Source organism: Theobroma cacao, chromosome 3, assembly GCF_053813885.1.
Source record: "Theobroma cacao isolate CCN51 chromosome 3, ASM5381388v1, whole genome shotgun sequence".
NCBI classification, from domain to species: Eukaryota; Viridiplantae; Streptophyta; class Magnoliopsida; order Malvales; family Malvaceae; genus Theobroma; species Theobroma cacao.
Window position 1 is genome coordinate 33,844,002 of NC_142641.1, and position 20,100 is coordinate 33,864,101.

General features: G+C 32.7%; 1 protein-coding gene across 1 annotated transcript; it reads left to right on the forward strand.

Annotated features, from left to right (window-relative positions):
- Positions 1-10,821: 10,821 nt before the first annotated feature.
- On the forward strand, positions 10,822-13,069 carry LOC18604854 (transcription factor TCP5-like). The gene is made up of 2 exons (XM_007037531.3): positions 10,822-11,062; positions 11,639-13,069. The coding sequence occupies exon 2, from the start codon at positions 11,670-11,672 to the stop codon at positions 12,777-12,779; it is 1,110 nt and encodes a 369-aa protein (XP_007037593.2). The 5' UTR covers positions 10,822-11,062; positions 11,639-11,669; the 3' UTR covers positions 12,780-13,069.
- The last annotated feature ends 7,031 nt before the right edge of the window (positions 13,070-20,100 follow it).

The following is a 20,100-nucleotide window of genomic DNA, read 5'->3' on the forward strand; positions in this document are numbered from 1 at the left end:
AAAAGGTCTTTTTTTTTTCACATTCAAAATGGCATGCCCCCAAATAGAAATTGAGAGTTTAAATTTAATAAGTAATGGCCTTACAATCAGTTGGAAGTATTTAATAAACGATTCTACTAAACCGTTATGTGTATAAATATAAGTAACAGGTTCTTCAATAATTATTTTAACTAATATGCAATATTAAAGGCTTGAGATGTAAATTTACCAGCATTATCAAGACTAATTGTTTTGATTACATAATCACAAAAATATGCTTCCAAACATATGATTTGGGCAATTAATCTTGTAAATGTCAAATTGCAAGTTGATAATAAGTACACATTGACCATTTAGTCGATGCATCGATTAAAATCGTAAAATATCTAAATGGTTCACATGGTGGATGTATGAATCCACAAATAACCTTGAATAAGTTTAAAAAACGTAGGGAATTCAGTCTCAACTTTAGCTGGCAATAGTCGTATAATTTATTTACCTTGAGAGTAAGTAGCACATGAGTATTTCATTAGATTGCAAAATCTTCTGGTTTTTTAATGAATGATCATATTAATTTTTAATAATTTTTGGCATCATTATTGATCTAGAATGGTCTAACCGGTCATGCCAAACATTAAAATTATTAGTAAACTTTTGGCTTATTATGGCTTTTAATTATTCTAATATTTTGGTAGTTTAATCCAGAGAACATAGTGAGTAATTTTTTTTTTCAACACACACTTTCTACTTGAGATAATAAATGTAATATAGAGGTATTAAGTGTATCTTTCATTCGTTGTCTCAATATGATATTTATTTAGATGAATATCTTTAAAACTTAATAAACTTCTTTGAGACTTAATAGAAAATAATACATTATTTATTATAAACTTTATTCCCCAAGGTAGTAAAATATTAGCTCTTTCGGAGCTTTTAATTAATCTTGTATTACTAAATATTGTATTGACATTGATTTTTTTTTCGTTGTCAAGTGGAAAGAATATTTTCTATTTTTAAATATAGTGTGCGTTGTAGCAATGTCTGTTAGACATATATATACATAATAGATCTTGGATCCAATAAGATGAATATTCATATTTTTTTTAATAAAATAAGGTATATACAATAAGAAATTTACAAGTTAACATAAAAGAACATTAAATACATAATTAAAATACTTAATAAGAATATATCATTTAAATATAATAAGAGCATATTAAAGCATCTTCATAATATATTTATACTAAAATATACCAATTACTATTAAGTTCATTCTCAGATATTTCCATTACCAATCAAAATATCAGTTCATTTTTAGGACAAGAAAATCAACATTGGATATTTTCATTTCCAATCATATAATCAATTCTCTTTTTAGAGTGGATAAATATTTTGATGTGCTATATCAACTTGGCAATGGTTAAAATCATCACAAGATATTTTAGTTTTCAGTGATGCTTGATAAAATTCAAGACGTACAACAAGTACGTGACCAATGGTCTTTCATGCCACATCAATGACAATACATTTTTTATATATTTTTTATTCTTTCTATTTTTATCTTTTCATTATTCATCCACTTTTGATGGGTTGAAAGTATCCATCCATTTTTGGTAGGTGATCCACCTATGATTGGTTATCCACTTCTGGTGGATTATTCATTTTTTTAGTGAGTTAAGGTATCCATCCACTTTTGATGGTAAAATTATCTATCCACTCGTGGTGGTAAAATTATTCTTAGATTTTGATGGTAAAATTATCCATCCACTTTTGGTGATAAAATTATTCTTAGAATAGTGATAGTGTAAATTATTATGGTGATCATAATTATTAAATGATGTCACATTCACTTTAAGGAATGGATGAATTTATAATTTTTTATTAGTATCTCGTTTGTCCATTTACTTCGGAGAATGGACATTATGATTTTTCATTAATAGCAAGGGATAAAATATAATATATACTATAAGATAGCAAAAATCATATTAAGGTTGAATTTTAGGGAATGAAAATACGAAAGAGATATCAAGTCACTTACTTGATTTGTTACAATCAGAAATTAAAAACCAATCTTTGAAATCCTTTTAAAGGATGGAAATGATGAAAACAAAATAATTTCAAACCTGAGAGTTTAGAAGATCTTGCTGATTACATGTTATGAAAATATAATTTAAAAAAACAATTAAAGAAAGAGAAGAAAAAAAGTATTTAGAGAGAGAAAAAAAATCTTATTCATGTATATATTTACAAATGAAGTGAATGAGCTTATTTATAGGTTAATAACCTTTTATCTAGATTAAATTTATAAGATAATACTAAGAGATTAGATGGATTAAATCTTAATATTGATCTAATCTAATTTACATTCAAATTTAGATATAGATAACATAAATAGATATTTACAAAAATATTCATAATATAATTTTTTTTCACAAATTAATTAATTATCCTTAAACCAAGATTTTTTCTTTAGAAAAGGAAAAAAAAAAGGCCATGATAATTTCATTGGGGTGATCAAACCTCTAACCACCCATCCATCTGCTTGCTAACACTATTATGCAAAATAGCCGTCCTCTGCCACTAAAGCTACACTACTTTTTCTACCCGCTGCCAGCTGTAGCTAATTTCATGCCTAAGCTATGTTTTTATATGCATAATAATTTCCAAACTTCAGTTCCAAACTTTTACGCTTTCAGATTTCAAAATAATTCTTTTTTGCATCAACCCCTTTTTTTTTTTTTAAATGTCTTCTCCCGAAGTGGATTTAATAAATTGATGAGCTATTATTCCAACAAAAATAAAGAAAAAAAAATACTAAACTAGCAAGACAATGAAATGAAAAGACATAAATTTACCCCACAGAAAACTTTAAAGTACATTGATTTTGGAGAAATTTAAGCTGCAGTTGGTCAATGGTGAATGCAGACTGCAGTGGCTTCTACTTCTAAGGCTTTTTCACAAAGTGATAAGTGATGGACCACAACAGAAACCCAGCTTTTACCTCCTTCATCAGTCGGATTCATTAATTACTTCAAATAAATTATAAGCTCTTTAGCTACTTTAAATTTTTTAAAAAATCATTATCTTTCGATTGTATTCAAATAAATTCTTATGTTGGCAAAAAATATCCCATGATGCACATGATATTAGTGGCTATTAGATTCATGGTCAATTGACATCTTTCGTCATGGTAGATGACGTAACTTTTTAAATTCTGTAAAATTGGATTGGAATAAACCGCATCTTGAAAAAAAAAATTTCCACTCAATTAGTCTTTTTAGTTTATATCAGAAAAGCCGTATTAGCATTCACGTGTGCAGAACATGTTAGCCGACCAACATTCGTTAAGGTTACATGATACAAGTGATACATTTTTGTCAACGAATCTATTTGATTATAATAAAAGAATATAGATTCATATAAGAAAAAAAAAATTCAAAAGCTTATTTAATATTTTACGAATTATATATATGATAAACGGTTTATATATATATATATATATATTTGCAGGGCATATAGTTATATGCTTATAATGGTCCAATGCTCCACAAGATGTTTCTTCAATAAACGCCAATTCGCAGCTCCTTCCTACTGCCACGCTTTCTCTTGCTTCCAAATAATCTTAATAAATATTGTTATTTTGTTCAAAAATTTCAGCTTTAACAGTTTTTTGATTAAATAAAATTTTAAAGATGCTGAATTCTGTATTTTTTTTGAGTCGGGGGAAATTTAATTTTTGTAATTAGTCAGTCAAACATATTTTGAATGAAAAAGTCTAATTAATTTCATTCACATGTGGTTTTTGATTTGTTATATATCTTAGTAACTTTAATGTATTAATTGTTGAAAAAAGTCATGCAATCATGTTAAATAACACAGTGAAAATTAAAAATTTTTCTCATTAGTAAGATCAATCTTAGGTTAACTTAGTATGGAAAATCCTAACTAGCAGAAGGAGATTCCTTTAGCTTTGTACATTGGATGTCGAAAATCACAAGGTCACCAAGCCTTAGAATCGAAATCCTTGTGTGCACCAAGCCTGGTTAATTTGTCACAAATCACAGGCTGCCCAATCATGTCTAGCTTCTAATTGTGGTAATCCACATGAATGACAGTTGGAAACAATTGAAAATAGAACTACTTATGCTTGCAAAGCCTAGTACTAGCTAGGGTGAGAGGCTGCCGATTTTCTCTCTTCTCCAAGGAGTGTCAAAACAACTAACTAAAGGAGGAAGACGGGACTGCCACCGACTCACAAGGTTTGGTAGTAGAAGTCGATATATAGGGTTTTACTCATTTAGGCTAATCTATAGGGTTTGAATGCTTGGGACGGTTTTGCTAGATTGTCAAGAGTTAATGACATAATTTTAAAGACATCCGAGCATTTGATTTATTGATTAGTACATTATTCTCTATTTAAAGAGTAGGATTCGAATCTCTTATCTCTTAATTATAAAAAAAATAAAAAAAAAATGACACAATTTTAAAGGATTAAAAACAATGAACTAGAGAAAAAGATAAAGAATCCAATGAAGAAGAAAGGGAATAGAAATTGCATTACGGTTAACAGTTGGGTTTAAATACCAGTACAAATACAGAGAAAACAAACTAATGGAACCCACACACAAGTTTGGAATATTACAAAAGACAAACAGAAATAAGCCACGTGGCCTTTACAAGAAATGAGGCAAACTATCTGCTAAACAAAAGAAATAAAAGAGTGGAATAAAAAGAAACACGTGCGTAGCACACTGAGGAGCAGAACCACACCTCTTGGAAGTTGAATTTGCAGACTCCAAGCTTTGATCTTAGTACTTCAAACTTATCTTTGCTGAGTCCTTTCGTAAAGATATCTGCCAACTAGTTATTAGTACTGTAATGCTTTACCTGAACTTCATTGTTCTTAATAGCTTCGCTTATAGCATGGTATTTAACTCGTATGTGCTTGGTTCTACCATGTTCAACAAGATTTTTAGCCATAGCTATGGTTGATTGATTATCAATCAATATAGTAGTGGGAGTAGTTTCTTCAAACTTTAGGTCTGTAAGTACCTTCCTTATCCACAGAGCCTGATTGGTTACAGAAGCAGTTGAAACATACTCTGCCTTTGTTGAAGATTGAGCCACTATATTCTGCTTTTTTGAGTTCCATCTAAACACAAAGCTTCCAAATGAGAAACAAAATCCACTGATACTTTTTGAGTCCTCTAAACTCCCTGCCTTATTAGAGTACCCTTCAAGCCCTTTACTTTCAATCTTGTTGCACTTAAGACCAAAGCTTAATGTTCCTTTCACATACCTTAGTATTTTCTTTTTTGCTGTCAAATGTATATCAAAAGGAGCCTGCATATAAATTGTGAGAGAAGGCTGGTAGCAAACATGATGCCAGGCCTTGATGCTGAGAGATACAAGCATCCAATTAATCTCTTGCATTATGTAGCATCAGCCTCAGCACCTCCATTTTTCTTAATAAATTTGCATCCAGCAACTAAAGGAGTAGACACAGGCTTACATTCACCCATTCTAAATTTTTTCAGCTGCTTTCTTGCATATTTCTTCTGTCGCAGAAATATGAAATTTGAGTTACACTCCAGCCAAGCCAACGTTTCAGCAAACGTTTAATATTTATAAGATAATCAGGGTCTAAGTATGTTTGTTTATGAAACTATATAGTTAGATGCTAATATAGAATGCATTAAATGAGAATTTTTTTTTTTGCAAACCAAAAATTTTATTAAAGTATCGTACATAATAGAAAAATCAGATTACTTAAACACTAATTCTGTAACCCCAGGTTACCGTCACAAAAGATTCAGAGCAAAACAAAAACAATCTGATACAAACACTAATAACAACCCAACAAAACACCTAAATCCTAAGTTAAGAAATAGACAATCCCTAAAATAAAATAAATAAATGACACCGCAGAAAGATACAATTAACATCCAGAGGCACTAAAAAGATCACCATGTCAAAATTAGGATCAACACCACTTTTTCAAATGAGAAATTATTTGACTAATTTGTGTAAAAATTAAAATTCAAGCAACGTTAAAGGGAAAGAGCAAGAACGTTACAGCAGGTGATGCCAAAATATGTTACGTAAAGATTAAGATCACTGAATTAATATTCACGTTTTCTGTTGCTGTCATATCCTCTGGCCCTCCCACGACATTTTCAGCCTTGGAAGGCAAGCAGGCCGACTATGAGAATAAACAGCTGGCCTACATGTACTAGGGATTGCAAGCGGATAATGTCACGCGTGTTGGCCTTCGTCCATATCGGCGTGAACATAGTGAGTGTTTGCGCGCGTGAACATGGGGATTAGCATTTCGCACTGACAGTTGAAGGTGCAGTTTACTTTCTGTGCTGCTGCGGACCTTTTGTATTATTGACGCAGGCAGCACGCATTTTTCCATCGACTTTGCTTTTCTTTTTTCTTCTTCTTCTAGGGTTTGGCGCGGTCGCTTTCGCTGCGAATAGGAGAGTAATAACTGCATCATCAGAAGAGAAAGGGACGGAACACAGAAATATAAAGAAGGAAAGGAAACCAAAGAATTGGATTAGATGTGCCTCTTAAATTAGCAACCCCTAAGATCTTTCCCATGCTATGTGCTTTGGATGATTCGTTTCATCTATATATATTGTTAGTATATTCTATGTTGCTGTGTACCCACCCAAATCCACTCCATTATTCCTCTTCCAATAGGCCATGAGAATATGAATCTCTCTCTCTCAAAACTCAATAACTGGGACATGATGATGATAGCTGAGATCATAGATAGTGATAGTAAGCTAAAACTACAAGAGGGGTTTTTAGTGTTTTAAGGTCTCTTCCTTTCTGCCATTTCTTCCTTCAGTTTTGTTTGTTTTGGTGGCCAGGCCTACTTCATTGGAGTTAATTTTCAGCCAGGCTTTTTCTTTCATTCTTTGTTTTCTCACATAGATCACCACTCACCAGGCACCATGGAAAGTCCAACTCAAACCAGATAAGGCTAGAGTCAGGCAGCAAACAGGAGTGACAAAATTTCCAAATTAATTAGATGAGGCACAACTGACACAAAACCAGTAAAAACTTTCAACCAAATGGCAAACCATTTGCAAAGATATTTTTAGCTTTCAGCCCCTGACTAGTTAGCACAATTTTACATTATGTTTAAATAAACCAACTGATCTGACTTTAAGTAAACAGATGCGCCCCTCATTGCTAGTCTACTTTTGTCAAATCATTAAACTCATTAAAATTTGATGCCAACGATTGGAGGCATCTATCAAGAAGTACTCAAGGTTATATCAATGCAAGCTCGTCGATAGGGGCAAACAAAAAGAGAGTTCATTAATCAGATCAGGATACAGTTTTTGTTGGGTTAGTTATATTTGTGATCATTAATAGAAAACTTACCACATCCTCTGAAGATTTATATAAGAAAATGGAATGAAAAAAATGTAGAATCTATTTGCTCACAGTTCATCTACCACTTTAATTTGTGCTAGTACATCGATGAAATAGCTCAGTACAAATAATTATATCGCATATGCACTAGCTATTGGCCGGGCTTAATTTTTTTTAGTACAAATTGGCCGGGATGAATAATTTGCAACGACCATCAATTTCTATACTGATCTGGCAGCAGTATGAAGAATACTTGTAGCTGTCTGATTTGTTGCATCATTGGAATTATATTTATCTGGGATTTTCATGATTAGCATAATAAGTTAGTAACATGATGGCATACTCGTTTTTCCCTGTTGTTGCATCTGATCAGAGTGGAATGAATATTGTGTCAGTTGTGGTTTTCTTTTTTAATTAATTATTTCATTTTGAATTAAATGTGTGCTTCAGTCAGAGGCTTATGCAATCAATTTACCACCAGGTTTAACATTTTTAAATAATTTGGATGCATTCAATCGAGGAGTTGAGGGCTATTTAATATTCAGCAGCATTGCTTTACGCAATCAAAGTTACCATCAACAGTGGTTTCGCAGAGACCGTCGAAGTAGTTGCTGTTAACAGATTGATCAAGTCTAGGAGATAAAGCTAGCTGAAAGTTGTATTTTAAAAGAAACCTAATTATCCAAAAAGAAAATTTTATTAAAGCTATAGCTATGCTTTGTACCTGTCTCAAGTACTAACCATATACCTTAGACAGGTTTAGCGGTTTAGCAGGTTAGGTACTTCACTTTAGATAGTAGGTAGCCGATTAAAGCCAACCTAGCTTAGTATGTATTATTTGACCAATCTGAGTTCATCGTAATTCAATTAAAATTAACTGTTACACACATAGCTTTCTTGAGAAGAAGAAAAGTTATTTGTAATTAATTATGTTTTAGAGGATTTAATGTGCTAGGCCTTAAAATTACAAGCATTCAATCAACTAAGACAATTCTTCATTTTGGTTCATAAGTTTAACTTGGTTCCTTCAAGTTTGTACATTTTGATAGCAAGATGAATCCTGAAATCATTTGAAAAGAAGACTAAATAATATTTCTAAAGTGATTATGCTCGTGATTCGAGCACTTGCATCAGATGTCTTATCCCTTCTATTTTGGAGAAACACTAAATTTCAACTCATAGTGAGGAGATTAATGGCTGTGTGAAAGACATGCAACAGTGTCTGTCTGAGATTTGGGACCAATTTAATCTGATAATTATGGAGGTGCCTTGAAAGAAAATCAGAGCACAGTACGTAAATCCTTTCTCGTGATGCCCACCATTTTTTTTCCTGCAAGAAAGGGATAACTCAAGACAAATTTCTATTTATAAATACAAAGTCTGATTACAAACCTGAAAATAGGGAGACAATAAATCATTAAGTACTTTCAACAAACGTTTATACATGTGAAATAAAGAGGCATTGTCCTTAGAGTTCATTGTTTTTTTTCCACTTCTCTTTAACAAAATTTAAAGGCTTGAAGCCCTACTAAAAGACATATTGGCTTTGCCTCTTCACTTGAGAAATAGTAGAAGGGTCATTTTGCTGTCTAGATTCTATATGTATTGCCAATGAACATTGAATTTTACCTGCAAAGCTGAGGATTGCGGCAGGTTTAGACTTCATAGGGTTCATCAAAATTGTTAGGTTTTTTCTTGTCTCGATAGAATAATAGGGTATAAAAAGTTGAGTTCAGCTTTTGAACTGGTGCAACTGCAACTGCACTGATCTATTAGATTTAGAGCTTCTTTAATCTTGGTGGAAGATTCCCATTTCCTAGATTCTTAAGGTTACTCAAACAAAAGGGTTGCAGTCTTATCTCTCTCTCTTCCTTTCCCCATCACTCGCCTCGCACAAACATAAATACACATACACACTCTGGAGTCTTTACGTTATCATGTTATTGGATGTTGTTTCTTTCTTTTGTTTGATCGCCTTTTTTTTTTCTTTTTCTGGATAAATGTTTGAACCCCTTTTCCCTTATATGTAGATCGAGAGCAGAGAATGAAGAAAAGTGGCATTATCTCAATTGCTGGTGTTATCTTTCACTACTATCGGAAGCATTTTGGTATGCTAACAGTTACACATGCAATTTCTCAAAACGAAGATACAACTTTATCTCTTTCTTGTTAGAGGCTGCATGTAAATGCTGGTGCCTCAGTCTTTTTGGCTTCCTTATTACAAGGCCATATTCTTGAAGTAAAGCTTAGAGGCAGGTATGCGACAAACCCAGAGTTCTTCATTTCGAAAACTTTTCGTCTCGGTTCCAAAGGGAAGCACTGTTTTTCAGGTCTTTCTCTTCGTCTTTTAAACTCCATATTCCATGAGATGTTGTCTAGATAGTTGGGAGGAGCGCCCAGCTCTGGTTGACAAATGCCTTTGATTATAAAATTTCAACGTAGGCATATCATTTCTACAGTGATGAATGTACGTTTAAGTGTTGTCTCCTTAACTTAAAAACACGTTTTCCAATGAGAAAAAGAAATCATGAAATCCTTTGCAAACTGAAGTTAAATGGTGAAGTGCACATATCGTATAGTGTATTGTATTGAAATAGAAGTTATATGAATCACTAGAGTTATAAAGTCCAAGTTGTCTCGTGCAAATCTCAGTGCTTCCCTAGATGGGTGTGGTCCTTGTTTTTACTCACTGTAGATGCTTTAAAGAAGCTATATATATGTTGGTCCCTCCTCTACAACGTAGCCAAGTTATCTATGATGTAATCCTGCTAACCAAACTCCACCATGCATACACCACAAATCTAATAACTTTTCCTTCCATATGAAACTAATTCTACTTACAACTCCTTTTCCCCAACATGAAAGTCTAGCTGATTAGAAGGAATAAGAGGGAGGAAGTTATTTCCTATACTACCTAGGCCAAAGACATTATGCAGATAAAATTAATCTTGTCAGGTTTGAAGTCTCATTTGCTGAATTAAAGTTAACTTTTTAATGTAGCATTAAAATGTTGATAAAACAATATGTACGGTAGAAAGAGAAACAACATCCAAGGGTAGGTTTCAAATAAATTTATGCTAATTCCCATTTTTATTTTTATTTAAAAAAAATTTTTCTACTCAGCTAGCTAGGCATGCATTATAAAGCCATTTGTAGTTGCCGATAAAGCATAAGCCCTCTTTTTCTAGTATGAATTGAATGGTCCCCAATATGAAGTTCACCTTCTACCCTGTGTGCTACTCAAAACTTGAATGAAAACGCAAAGATGACCAACATACCAATAATTAAACTAGTGATTGTTCAGTATGTGGTATGAAAAATTTATGAAATTTACATGTTGCTCTTCCAATTGATGTGTCAACGCGTGTGGATGCCACATGGACGCCGATGCGCCATACCTTTTTCTTTTTCCATTACCATGCAACATGTTGCAGTAAAATTCCGGCATCTTTTCTTTCCTACAGCTGTGAATTCTTTGCTAGGTTTATTCTCAGCAGAATTATTGCTTTAAGCTTATGCCCTTCTATGCAGTTCTATAGCTAAGACTAAGCTGAAGAGAATAGTTAAAGTAGCTTCTCCAGTTTTGCGACCTTCTCCTACTTCTCCTTCCCCTCCATCCTCAGCCTTGACAGTCAAGAACCAAATTAAACTGATCTGCTGCAAGCTGTGCAACATTTTCTCTTAATTTATTGTAAGTTTTATTGTGCATCCGTCTGGTTTTTAGAATAAAAAGTACAGGAATAAGGTTTGTCTAACCGTTTTCCTAGAAACTGTTTCTATGATTTGATATTCATGAATCAAATTGATTTGATCAACGTATATTTCAGTTGTCTGTAGCTTCAATTGTATTGCCTTAAACTTCCTTTCCTTTTTTTTTTTGGGAATTTCACTCAACTTTTAATTGGAGCAACAAGCTCTATGAAAAATACAATTTTCAAAGAAAACCTAATTCAACTATTCGTTTGAACTTTGATTTCACCGACTATATACATATATCTAGGTTGGAAGAAACCTAGAACCTTGAAATTTTGTATATATGTCTCCGGAAGTGCAGAAACATCCTTCAATATTCATGAACAATCAAGTAGTACGGTTGTTACTGTATAGTTTTGGCTAGCTGTTGACCTTATATTCATATCCTTAATTATATGAATCTTGTAGCAAAATTTTTCTCAAGTTGGTACAATTTAGGGTAACTAGTTACAAGGAAAAAAAAATGAAGATAGAACATTTACTGATTAACAGATTAATTTACTGCTTGTTTCAGATGATACCTTTTGAATGATGAGAGGAGTAAGATGATCTCAAGTCCAAGGGAAAAAGATTTTCAAGCAAAGCAAGAGGGAGAAACCAATGACGGCAAGTTCTCCAAGGGGTCATCAAGTTCAAGGCAGTGGTCAGGATTTAGAAATCCAAGGATTGTCAGAGTTTCGCGTTCTTTTGGAGGAAAAGATAGGCATAGCAAAGTTTGCACTATAAGGGGATTAAGGGACCGGCGGATTAGGCTTTCTGTACCTACTGCAATTCAGTTATATGATTTGCAAGAAAGGCTTGGGCTTAGTCAGCCTAGCAAGGTAATTGATTGGTTGCTTGATGCTACTAAAACTGATATTGATAAGCTTCCACCACTTCAGATGCCACCAGGATTTGGTCAGTTCCATCAGCAAATGCTAGTACCCCATGAATCAAATTCCTCTCAATCCTCTCTTGCTCCTTTCTTTGAGGCAAATTCTATGTTCATGAAGGACGGGGAAGACCCAAGCATAGCGGCAAAAAGATACTGGGATATGGACGCCGCATTGAGAGCAAAAAGCAAGGAAGTTGAAAGGGAAAGTACGACTGCTGCGGAGAAGGGAAAGTGGATCAAAGTAACTGAACAACATGAAAATCAAGATGGAATTGGTGATTATAGTGGACAGGCTTCATCACAAAAGCATTTTCCAGTAGCCAATCATTCCTCATTACCTGGCTTGTCAAACACTGCCATGCCCTTCAATTCCTACTACCATTGGGAGCCTTCAAGCCTATCTTTATCCCAATTTGGAAATCATGGATTTCTGTCCCAAACTGAAAATTTCCTCCATGGTAACACTACTGTGCCATTGCCATCTTCACTGGCTCTTCCATCTGCGCATGCACCCCAGCTATTTTTCTGTCCACCATCAACAATGCCTTCACTGTTTCCCTCATATCCTCCATATGTTACTACTACTCCAGGGGATAGTAGTGATTCCAGGCAAATCAATCATTTCCAATTACTGAGCTCAAGTTCCCAACATAATCTACCAAATTCTGTCACAATGAGTCCTTCCATGAAGCCTTTCTCATTGAACGTAAATGCTGGCCTCAGAACTCATACACAAAATGATGATGAAAGTCACGCAGATGAGGATAATATCGATTCTTGAAAGAGATCCTGGTGGCTGGTTCAAGACTTCAAATTGATATAATTTGATTTCTTGGACTACATTCATGGATCGGCATGAATTTGGCAGAATTATTGGAGGTATTTCATATGTTTTGCTGGTCATTACATTTTGTTTCAAATACATCAGAATGGATATGTTGAATGTATCAACCAGAAGAAAGAAGAGAAATTGCCTTGACAGTTGACAGTTATTTTCAACTTCTTTAGGTGGGATTAATTAATTCTACAATACAGGTAAGGTGCTATAATACTTTCTGGCTATTCTAAATGCATATTATTCTTATTATTATTATTATTATTTATAGACAGAGTTTTAATTAGGTAGGTGAAATGAAAGTTATTTTGTACTTTAATTTTCTACAGAATGGCAATATTGATTCTTGTGTGTTAACTTTCTGTATTTCGTTATATATATATAATACGCTCGTTTCATAAATAGATATCGTTAGCCTGGATGCATTTTCAATAACTGCAAATCACTGTCATATACATAAGGAAATGCTTTTATTTAAATACATTAGTTCTCATGGGAAAGCCATTTTCCATAGAACTTTGATGATTAATTTTATTCAAACATATTAATTGTTCATATATATATATATATATATATATATATATATATATATATATATATATATAAGCATAGAAGTAATGATCTTCTCTATACTCTCCATGTGTCTGTTTATATATATATATATACCAAATTAATTAAGTTAATTGTGAGTGATTGGTATTTGGTAATGAAATTATCTAACAACAACCATGATTAGAAGTGAATTATATAGTATAAATCTTTTTTTTTTTTTTGAAAATTTATCTATATAGGAGTACAATGCATTGAACAACTACTAACTACTACTAATTACCACCAATACCATCTTGTGTTATTTAAGAAATATAGACGAAAATTCAAGTCTCATTTTCTTTTTCCTTACTTTTTTAGGACATTGTAAAATTACATCATCTATTTATGTTGAACACTTATCTTTGTACTTTTTTATACTAATTTTTAATGATTATCTTATTATTATTATTATTACATTTTGACACTAAAAACTACTCATTTGTTGAACATGGAAGGAATGTAAAATTTTAATATCAAATATATCATCCGATTTTTTTTCTACTAACATGCCAAGTCAAACCTAAGAGAGCAATAATAATAATAATAATAAATTATCTTTAAAAGTATATCTAGAGCCTAACAGGGGAAGAAAGAAAGAAATTAGGTAGAGTATTATCAATTAGCAACAATTGGAAAATATGTATATTACAAACCACCACAGCTTATATTCAACAATATTTTTACTCAAACCACTCCTTTAGTATGATTTACTAGTAGCAGATTATGTGCTGTATAGCAATCACATCCTACCTATATTAAATATTTACTAACTAATCAATGGAATTTTTTAGTAGCTAGCCAAATTTCCAAAAATAATGTTAAAAATCAAGTTAATTTGTGGTAATAATTTTAAAGTTAAAATAATAATAATAAAAATCTACATTTAGTTGAAAATTACATTAACACTTAAGTAAATATATAACAACCGATTATTTGTTTCAATAATAAGTGCAAATATTCTCTTAAAAGAATTGAATTTACATTGCCCTCCTTAAATTAAATACACACCGGAAATGAGTTGTATGCTAGGGTTATACTTGAATGCAAGTAAAAGATAGGGTAGATTAATAGGTGCCGTCACTGTTTGATAGAGCTAAGCTGAGCTGAGACTCCATAGTTTAAGCTTTGGACGCCAACAAATTAATTGGCCTTAATTTGGGTTTAGTTGGGAAACCGAATCTACACTGGTGTGTGGAAAATGTTCGTGCGTACGTAGCCGTAGTGCACAGGGAGTTGCATGAGCCAAGCTAGATTAAACAAACTACATGCTTTGTTAAACGTTATATATATAAATTTTCGTATGAAAATCAATCCTACAAAGTTAACATAATAGTAGAGGACTGCTAATATAGTAAAATAAAAGAAGAAGCAGAAAAGCAACCCTTAATACAAACACCCCCAAGCAAATAACACAACTTTCCAACCAAACCTTCGTAGTATATGCATGTGTTTCTCTTTCCCTGCATCTTTATTGTGTATATTTTCTTTGTAAGAAATCCATTGAACATGAATTATACAAGCAATAATAACAATAGCTCTTTCTCATCCCCCTATAAACCTTTTCTTTCATTTTCTATATGCATGAGATTGCATTATTCTTTCTTTCTCATCATCCGCACCTTTGTTGTATATGCAATTGCGCCTTCTGAATGAATCTTTGCATGCCTTAAATCATTTTTTCTTTTTTGTACTTTCGTGTTAGTTTCAGTGTCTGCATGCAAAAACAAAAACAAAAAAAAAAAAAACTTCAAAAGCCTTGTTGGTTCAAGCAAATGGCTTGTTGTACCATGCAGCTTTCTTTTTGTAATGGATTTGTTTTTACTGTAATATAAAAAAATTACAAAATTAAAAAAGAAAAAGAAAAACCTTCTTGGTGGAATGAAGGAAACTTCAGAGAGGTAAACGTTGAGCCTGATGTTGCTCTAGCAGTCATTATTAGGTCACCATACCTTTCTACCAGCTAAGTAGTCCAAATCTTCGCGTAATGCACAATCATTTTTTTTTTTAAATCGATAGTTTTTTTTCCATTACTTTACAGATATAACTTTTCAAAAGTCATCCAACGTGGTAGTAGAACAGTACTGCTCTAGAAAGATGAGGGAGGTTTGAATACGTCTCTGCAAATTTATGTTTAAACTATGTAAGTTGAAGTAGACAAGAATTAATGTGATAAGTAACCGAGAAAAAAGATTTTATGTATATCTAATTTTAGAGAAAAAAATGAAATTTAAGATGCAGTACAATTTTGTAACTAATCTTTTTTTTTAATAATTTATATGATATTCTACTAATATATTTTTGGTTAAATCGAACCTAAAGCTTAGTCCCATTTTTGTTAATTGTTTGTAGTTTTTCCTTTTTGGTTGGACTTGATTCAAGTGGGGTTTTTTGTTTAACAAAAGGGAGGATAAGTTTTATTACTTGTAATTAATATTTACAACATAATAAGCTGTCTGCATCACATCTCTTAACCAGCTAGCTTGATTAATTACAATTACAAAACTTTTCATACGAGACTTAAAATGAACGTTTTTCTTGATTGTCTTCCATGGATCCATTATGATAAAGATTGAAGAGTGCTCATAAAACATGTAATTAATGCAACCAAAATTATATTTTACAGCACTAAATCATGCCAAAAACAGTAATTGTGGGCTGGCGGAGTTGGTTTGAGCTGCAGGCATGCTCTGAGTGTTCTGACACTTGAGCCAGGCACAACAATTAATAAAAATAAATTCTCCTATCAGATTGTACTATTTTAATACATTCTCGAGGATAATATTTTTTTATTGCCATACAAACTCATACTACATATTACAACATAAACTCTACCTGATATTGCATTTCCAGTTGTACTACTAGTTAATTGAAAACCATTATATTTGATCATAAATGTAATGCTAAATAAAATATAATTAATAATGAAACTCCACTTCCACATGCAGTTAATGTTATTACTAAATGGAAAAGTAATTGGACTTAACTTTTGTTTATGAAAAATAATGATAGACATACATATGTATGTATATATTATTTTTTTCATCTTTAAATTAATCTTATCTTACCTAAGATTTTGTACCGTAGTACACGACGGAGGCAGAATATAATCCATCATAGTTTTTCATGGCAACCTGTAAAGAATGATAATTTGATTGAATTTGTCTTGTCGGCAAAAATTAAAATTCTGAATATTCTTTCTGCTGAACTCAATTCAAAGCATGTGAGTGGACTTGGAATTGAAAAAAAAAAGGGTTACCTCTCTTTCGTCGGCAATAGGCACAAGCGCTGTATATTTCACGCGGATGGAGCAATGCACGCGGACCTACTGTACGAAAGCGCCACATGTTTTAGCCTCAGTATCAACAGCCTGCTATCAAAGGTCATTTTCTCAAAAAAAAAACGGACCCTCCCCCCCAACTTCTCAAACCCTAGCCAGAACCAAATATCAGAAGCCAGAAAACCCAAACACCCATCAAAGACAACATATAACACAACGCTGTTAGAACTTAACTCTTCTAGTGACTTTAAATTAACATAAATCAGCTCAGGAAAGAAAAAACACAAAACCACAAAGACGAATCAAAAGTCTTGCTCGATCCTTGGCCACTTAATTAAGTAGAACTGCTGCATTATATAAGTGGACTCCGTTTCAAAGCAGCGTTACGGTGGCATGATATACAGTAACAGTAGAATATAAATCTGCAATTCTTTTTGAGATGGACAGAGTAAAATTGAACAGTCTGAGTCTGATTGTCTCAGGATCCAAGAAAACATTAATAAAGGACTCTTGCCAGTTGGGATTTTATTGATTTAAAGGACCCTTTAAAGTTGGCATCAAAGAAAAAGGTTTCTCTTCCCCTATTTGTGGTCCTATTCTTGGAATTGAAATACTAAAGATGTGTAACGTGCGGGTCCGCGAACTCGACCGCCAGACATGATGTAAAAACTCTACAAAAATTTAAAATTAGAAGTCGTCATCAATCTTTTTTACTAAGTGCGATTGACCACCTATTGACTCGATTTTAATCGATAAAGTCTTAAATTAATTTTAAACCCACCGAAAAGAATTTTAAACTGGTCTACGATTTTTTAGATCTAGGCTCGAGAGTACGATTACGCCCAGGGAAGGATTAGCACCCCTAAAACGCATGTTCTATGAACGGTACCATTCTTAGATTATCCTATTAGGCTTTAATTTTTAATTTCACTATATTTTCTTAGTCATTATTCTCTTATTTTATCTTTTATTTAACCTAAAATAGAATGCAAATGGGGGGCAAGATGAGATGTATGGCGTGAGATAAAAAAAAAATGTCGGACGAATGACTTTTTATCGAGGATATTTTCCCGAATCCGCTCATCATACTGGTGGGACTCGGGGTATTCTCTCACCTAGAGAATTATACGAGAAATTCGCCTTCGCAAATTTGATGAATAATTCCCATAATTGGAGTTATCGTACGTTTTTTTTTTAAAATAATGTTTTTGTTACTAATGAACTTAATACGAGCAAAAGCCTTTTTATTAAAGATGTTTCTCGAGCCCTCTCATCATACTAGTGGGACTCGGGGACACCTTTTCACCTAGGAAACTTTTCGAGGAATACTCGCCTTCGCAAGATCCTCGGAAGATCCTATCATCGGGGCTTAAACTTGAAAACAGAAATATTTATATGCAATGATATGCATGATGCAATATATATGTACATACTATTCTAATGCAATTGTCCATTTTTTATTATTAATTATTATTTTCATTTTATTTTATTTTTTTATTATCATATTTTCTATTTTATTTCTAATTGTTATTTTTTATACTTTACATTTTTTATTTTAAGTTACTCTTATATTTTCCTTTTATAATTAGATAAATTGTTTATGATTCCATGTTACTTTAATGACAAAAATTTTATATTTTTTTATTTTATTTTATATTTTTGTATTTTTTTATATTTTTATATTTTTATTATTATTATATTTTTTCGTAAACAATCTTTTATCCAAACCTAAAACCTAAAATCTTATTTTATATATCTATATTTAATTCTTTTTTTTCTTATCTTTGTCTTCGTATTTTTTTTATAATATTTATTAATTCATAGCTTGTGCCACTTGATATTTAATGCTTAGTTTTTGTTGTTTTAGATTTTTTATTATTATTTATTATTATTTTTTTATCATTTATTTTTATTTAATTGTTATTTATATTGCATTTTTTATAAATTTATTATTTTATTGTATATTTGAATTATTTTTTTATTTATTATTTTTATCCTCTTTTTTTATCTATTTTTATTTATTTGTTATTTTTATTAAGTAATTAATCTTTTTGTATAGTCGAATTCTTTATTTATTAAAAATTTCGAGATCTCGAAATCGAGGCCCTCCCATCGTACTGGTGGAGCCTTAATTCGGATTCCGAACCTAGGAAAAATTAGCCCGAGATTACAACTTATCGCGTCCCCGACCAATCATCTCATCATCGATACTATCTAAATAATAAGTCATTATTTTGATTAGTGACCTTGAATTAAACTAAAAGCAAGCCTTTTTAAAATTTAGAGACCTAAATTAGAATTAATACTAAAAATAAATGGCCTAATAAATATAATAGGCAAATAACCCAAAAACTAAATTAATAAAAATTAAATGGCCCAATGAACAATAAACCAATAACACAATAGCAATCCAAACAGTAGGGTCCAAAAGAGTTCATATCGAATTTGGACTATTGAAGCCCAACGTCCAAGGAAACCAATGACTCCTCTGGGGTTTAGGTCGACCCACTTTAGCAGTCTCCTTCAAAGATCAAAACGCTGTCGTTTCGAATACTTGGGAAAGGTTTTTTTTCTTTTTTTTTGAATTCTCCCAAAACTACGCCGTTTTGCCACAAAGCCTTAAGTATAAAACCATTCTTTTCCTCCTCTCTTCTTCATTTCCTTCACCGTTTTCTCTCTCTAGACATAAATCTCTCTACCTTCTCTCTAAGATTTCACCAGCTAAATGGCGGCAACCCAAGCACCAAATCCAGCGTCGGCTTCTCTTTCTCCCTCTACCCAGGTTAACCGGTGGTAACCCAAGCACCAGATCCAGCGCCGGCTTCTCTCTCTCCCTCTACCCACGCTAACCGACGGCAACCCAAGCACCAGATCCAACGCCATCTTCTTTCTCTCCCTCTACCCACTCTAACCGGCGACAACCCAAACACCAGATCCAAAGCCGATAGGGCTTCCTCTCTCTCACTCTTCTCCTATCGGCGTAAACTCGAGCCCCTTTTCACTCTCTCTCTCTACCGATTCGCTTTTTCCTCCTCTCATTACGCATTTTTTTTTATTTTTTGGTATCTCTTTTTGATGTATTTTTCTTGGTTTTTTTTTTTTGTTTGGATTGTTGTGGCTGCTAGAGACTTAGGAATATTTGGTTGTGCTTGTTTTCTTTGGCTTGCAGGATCCCCCCTCTCGATTGTTACAGTGCCCCCTCTCCTTTATACTCGGTTCTTGGCCTCTAAAGGGGGCACGTTCCACTAAATTCACGTTTGGCAGGGTGAGGGAGGTGCCTGGCAGGGTGCATCCGCACCCTGCCAGTCGTACCTCTTTCCACCCCTTTTTTTCTTTTTTTATTTTTTCTTTATTATTTTTGTCATTTTTATTTATTTTTGTTTATGATTTTTAATTAAT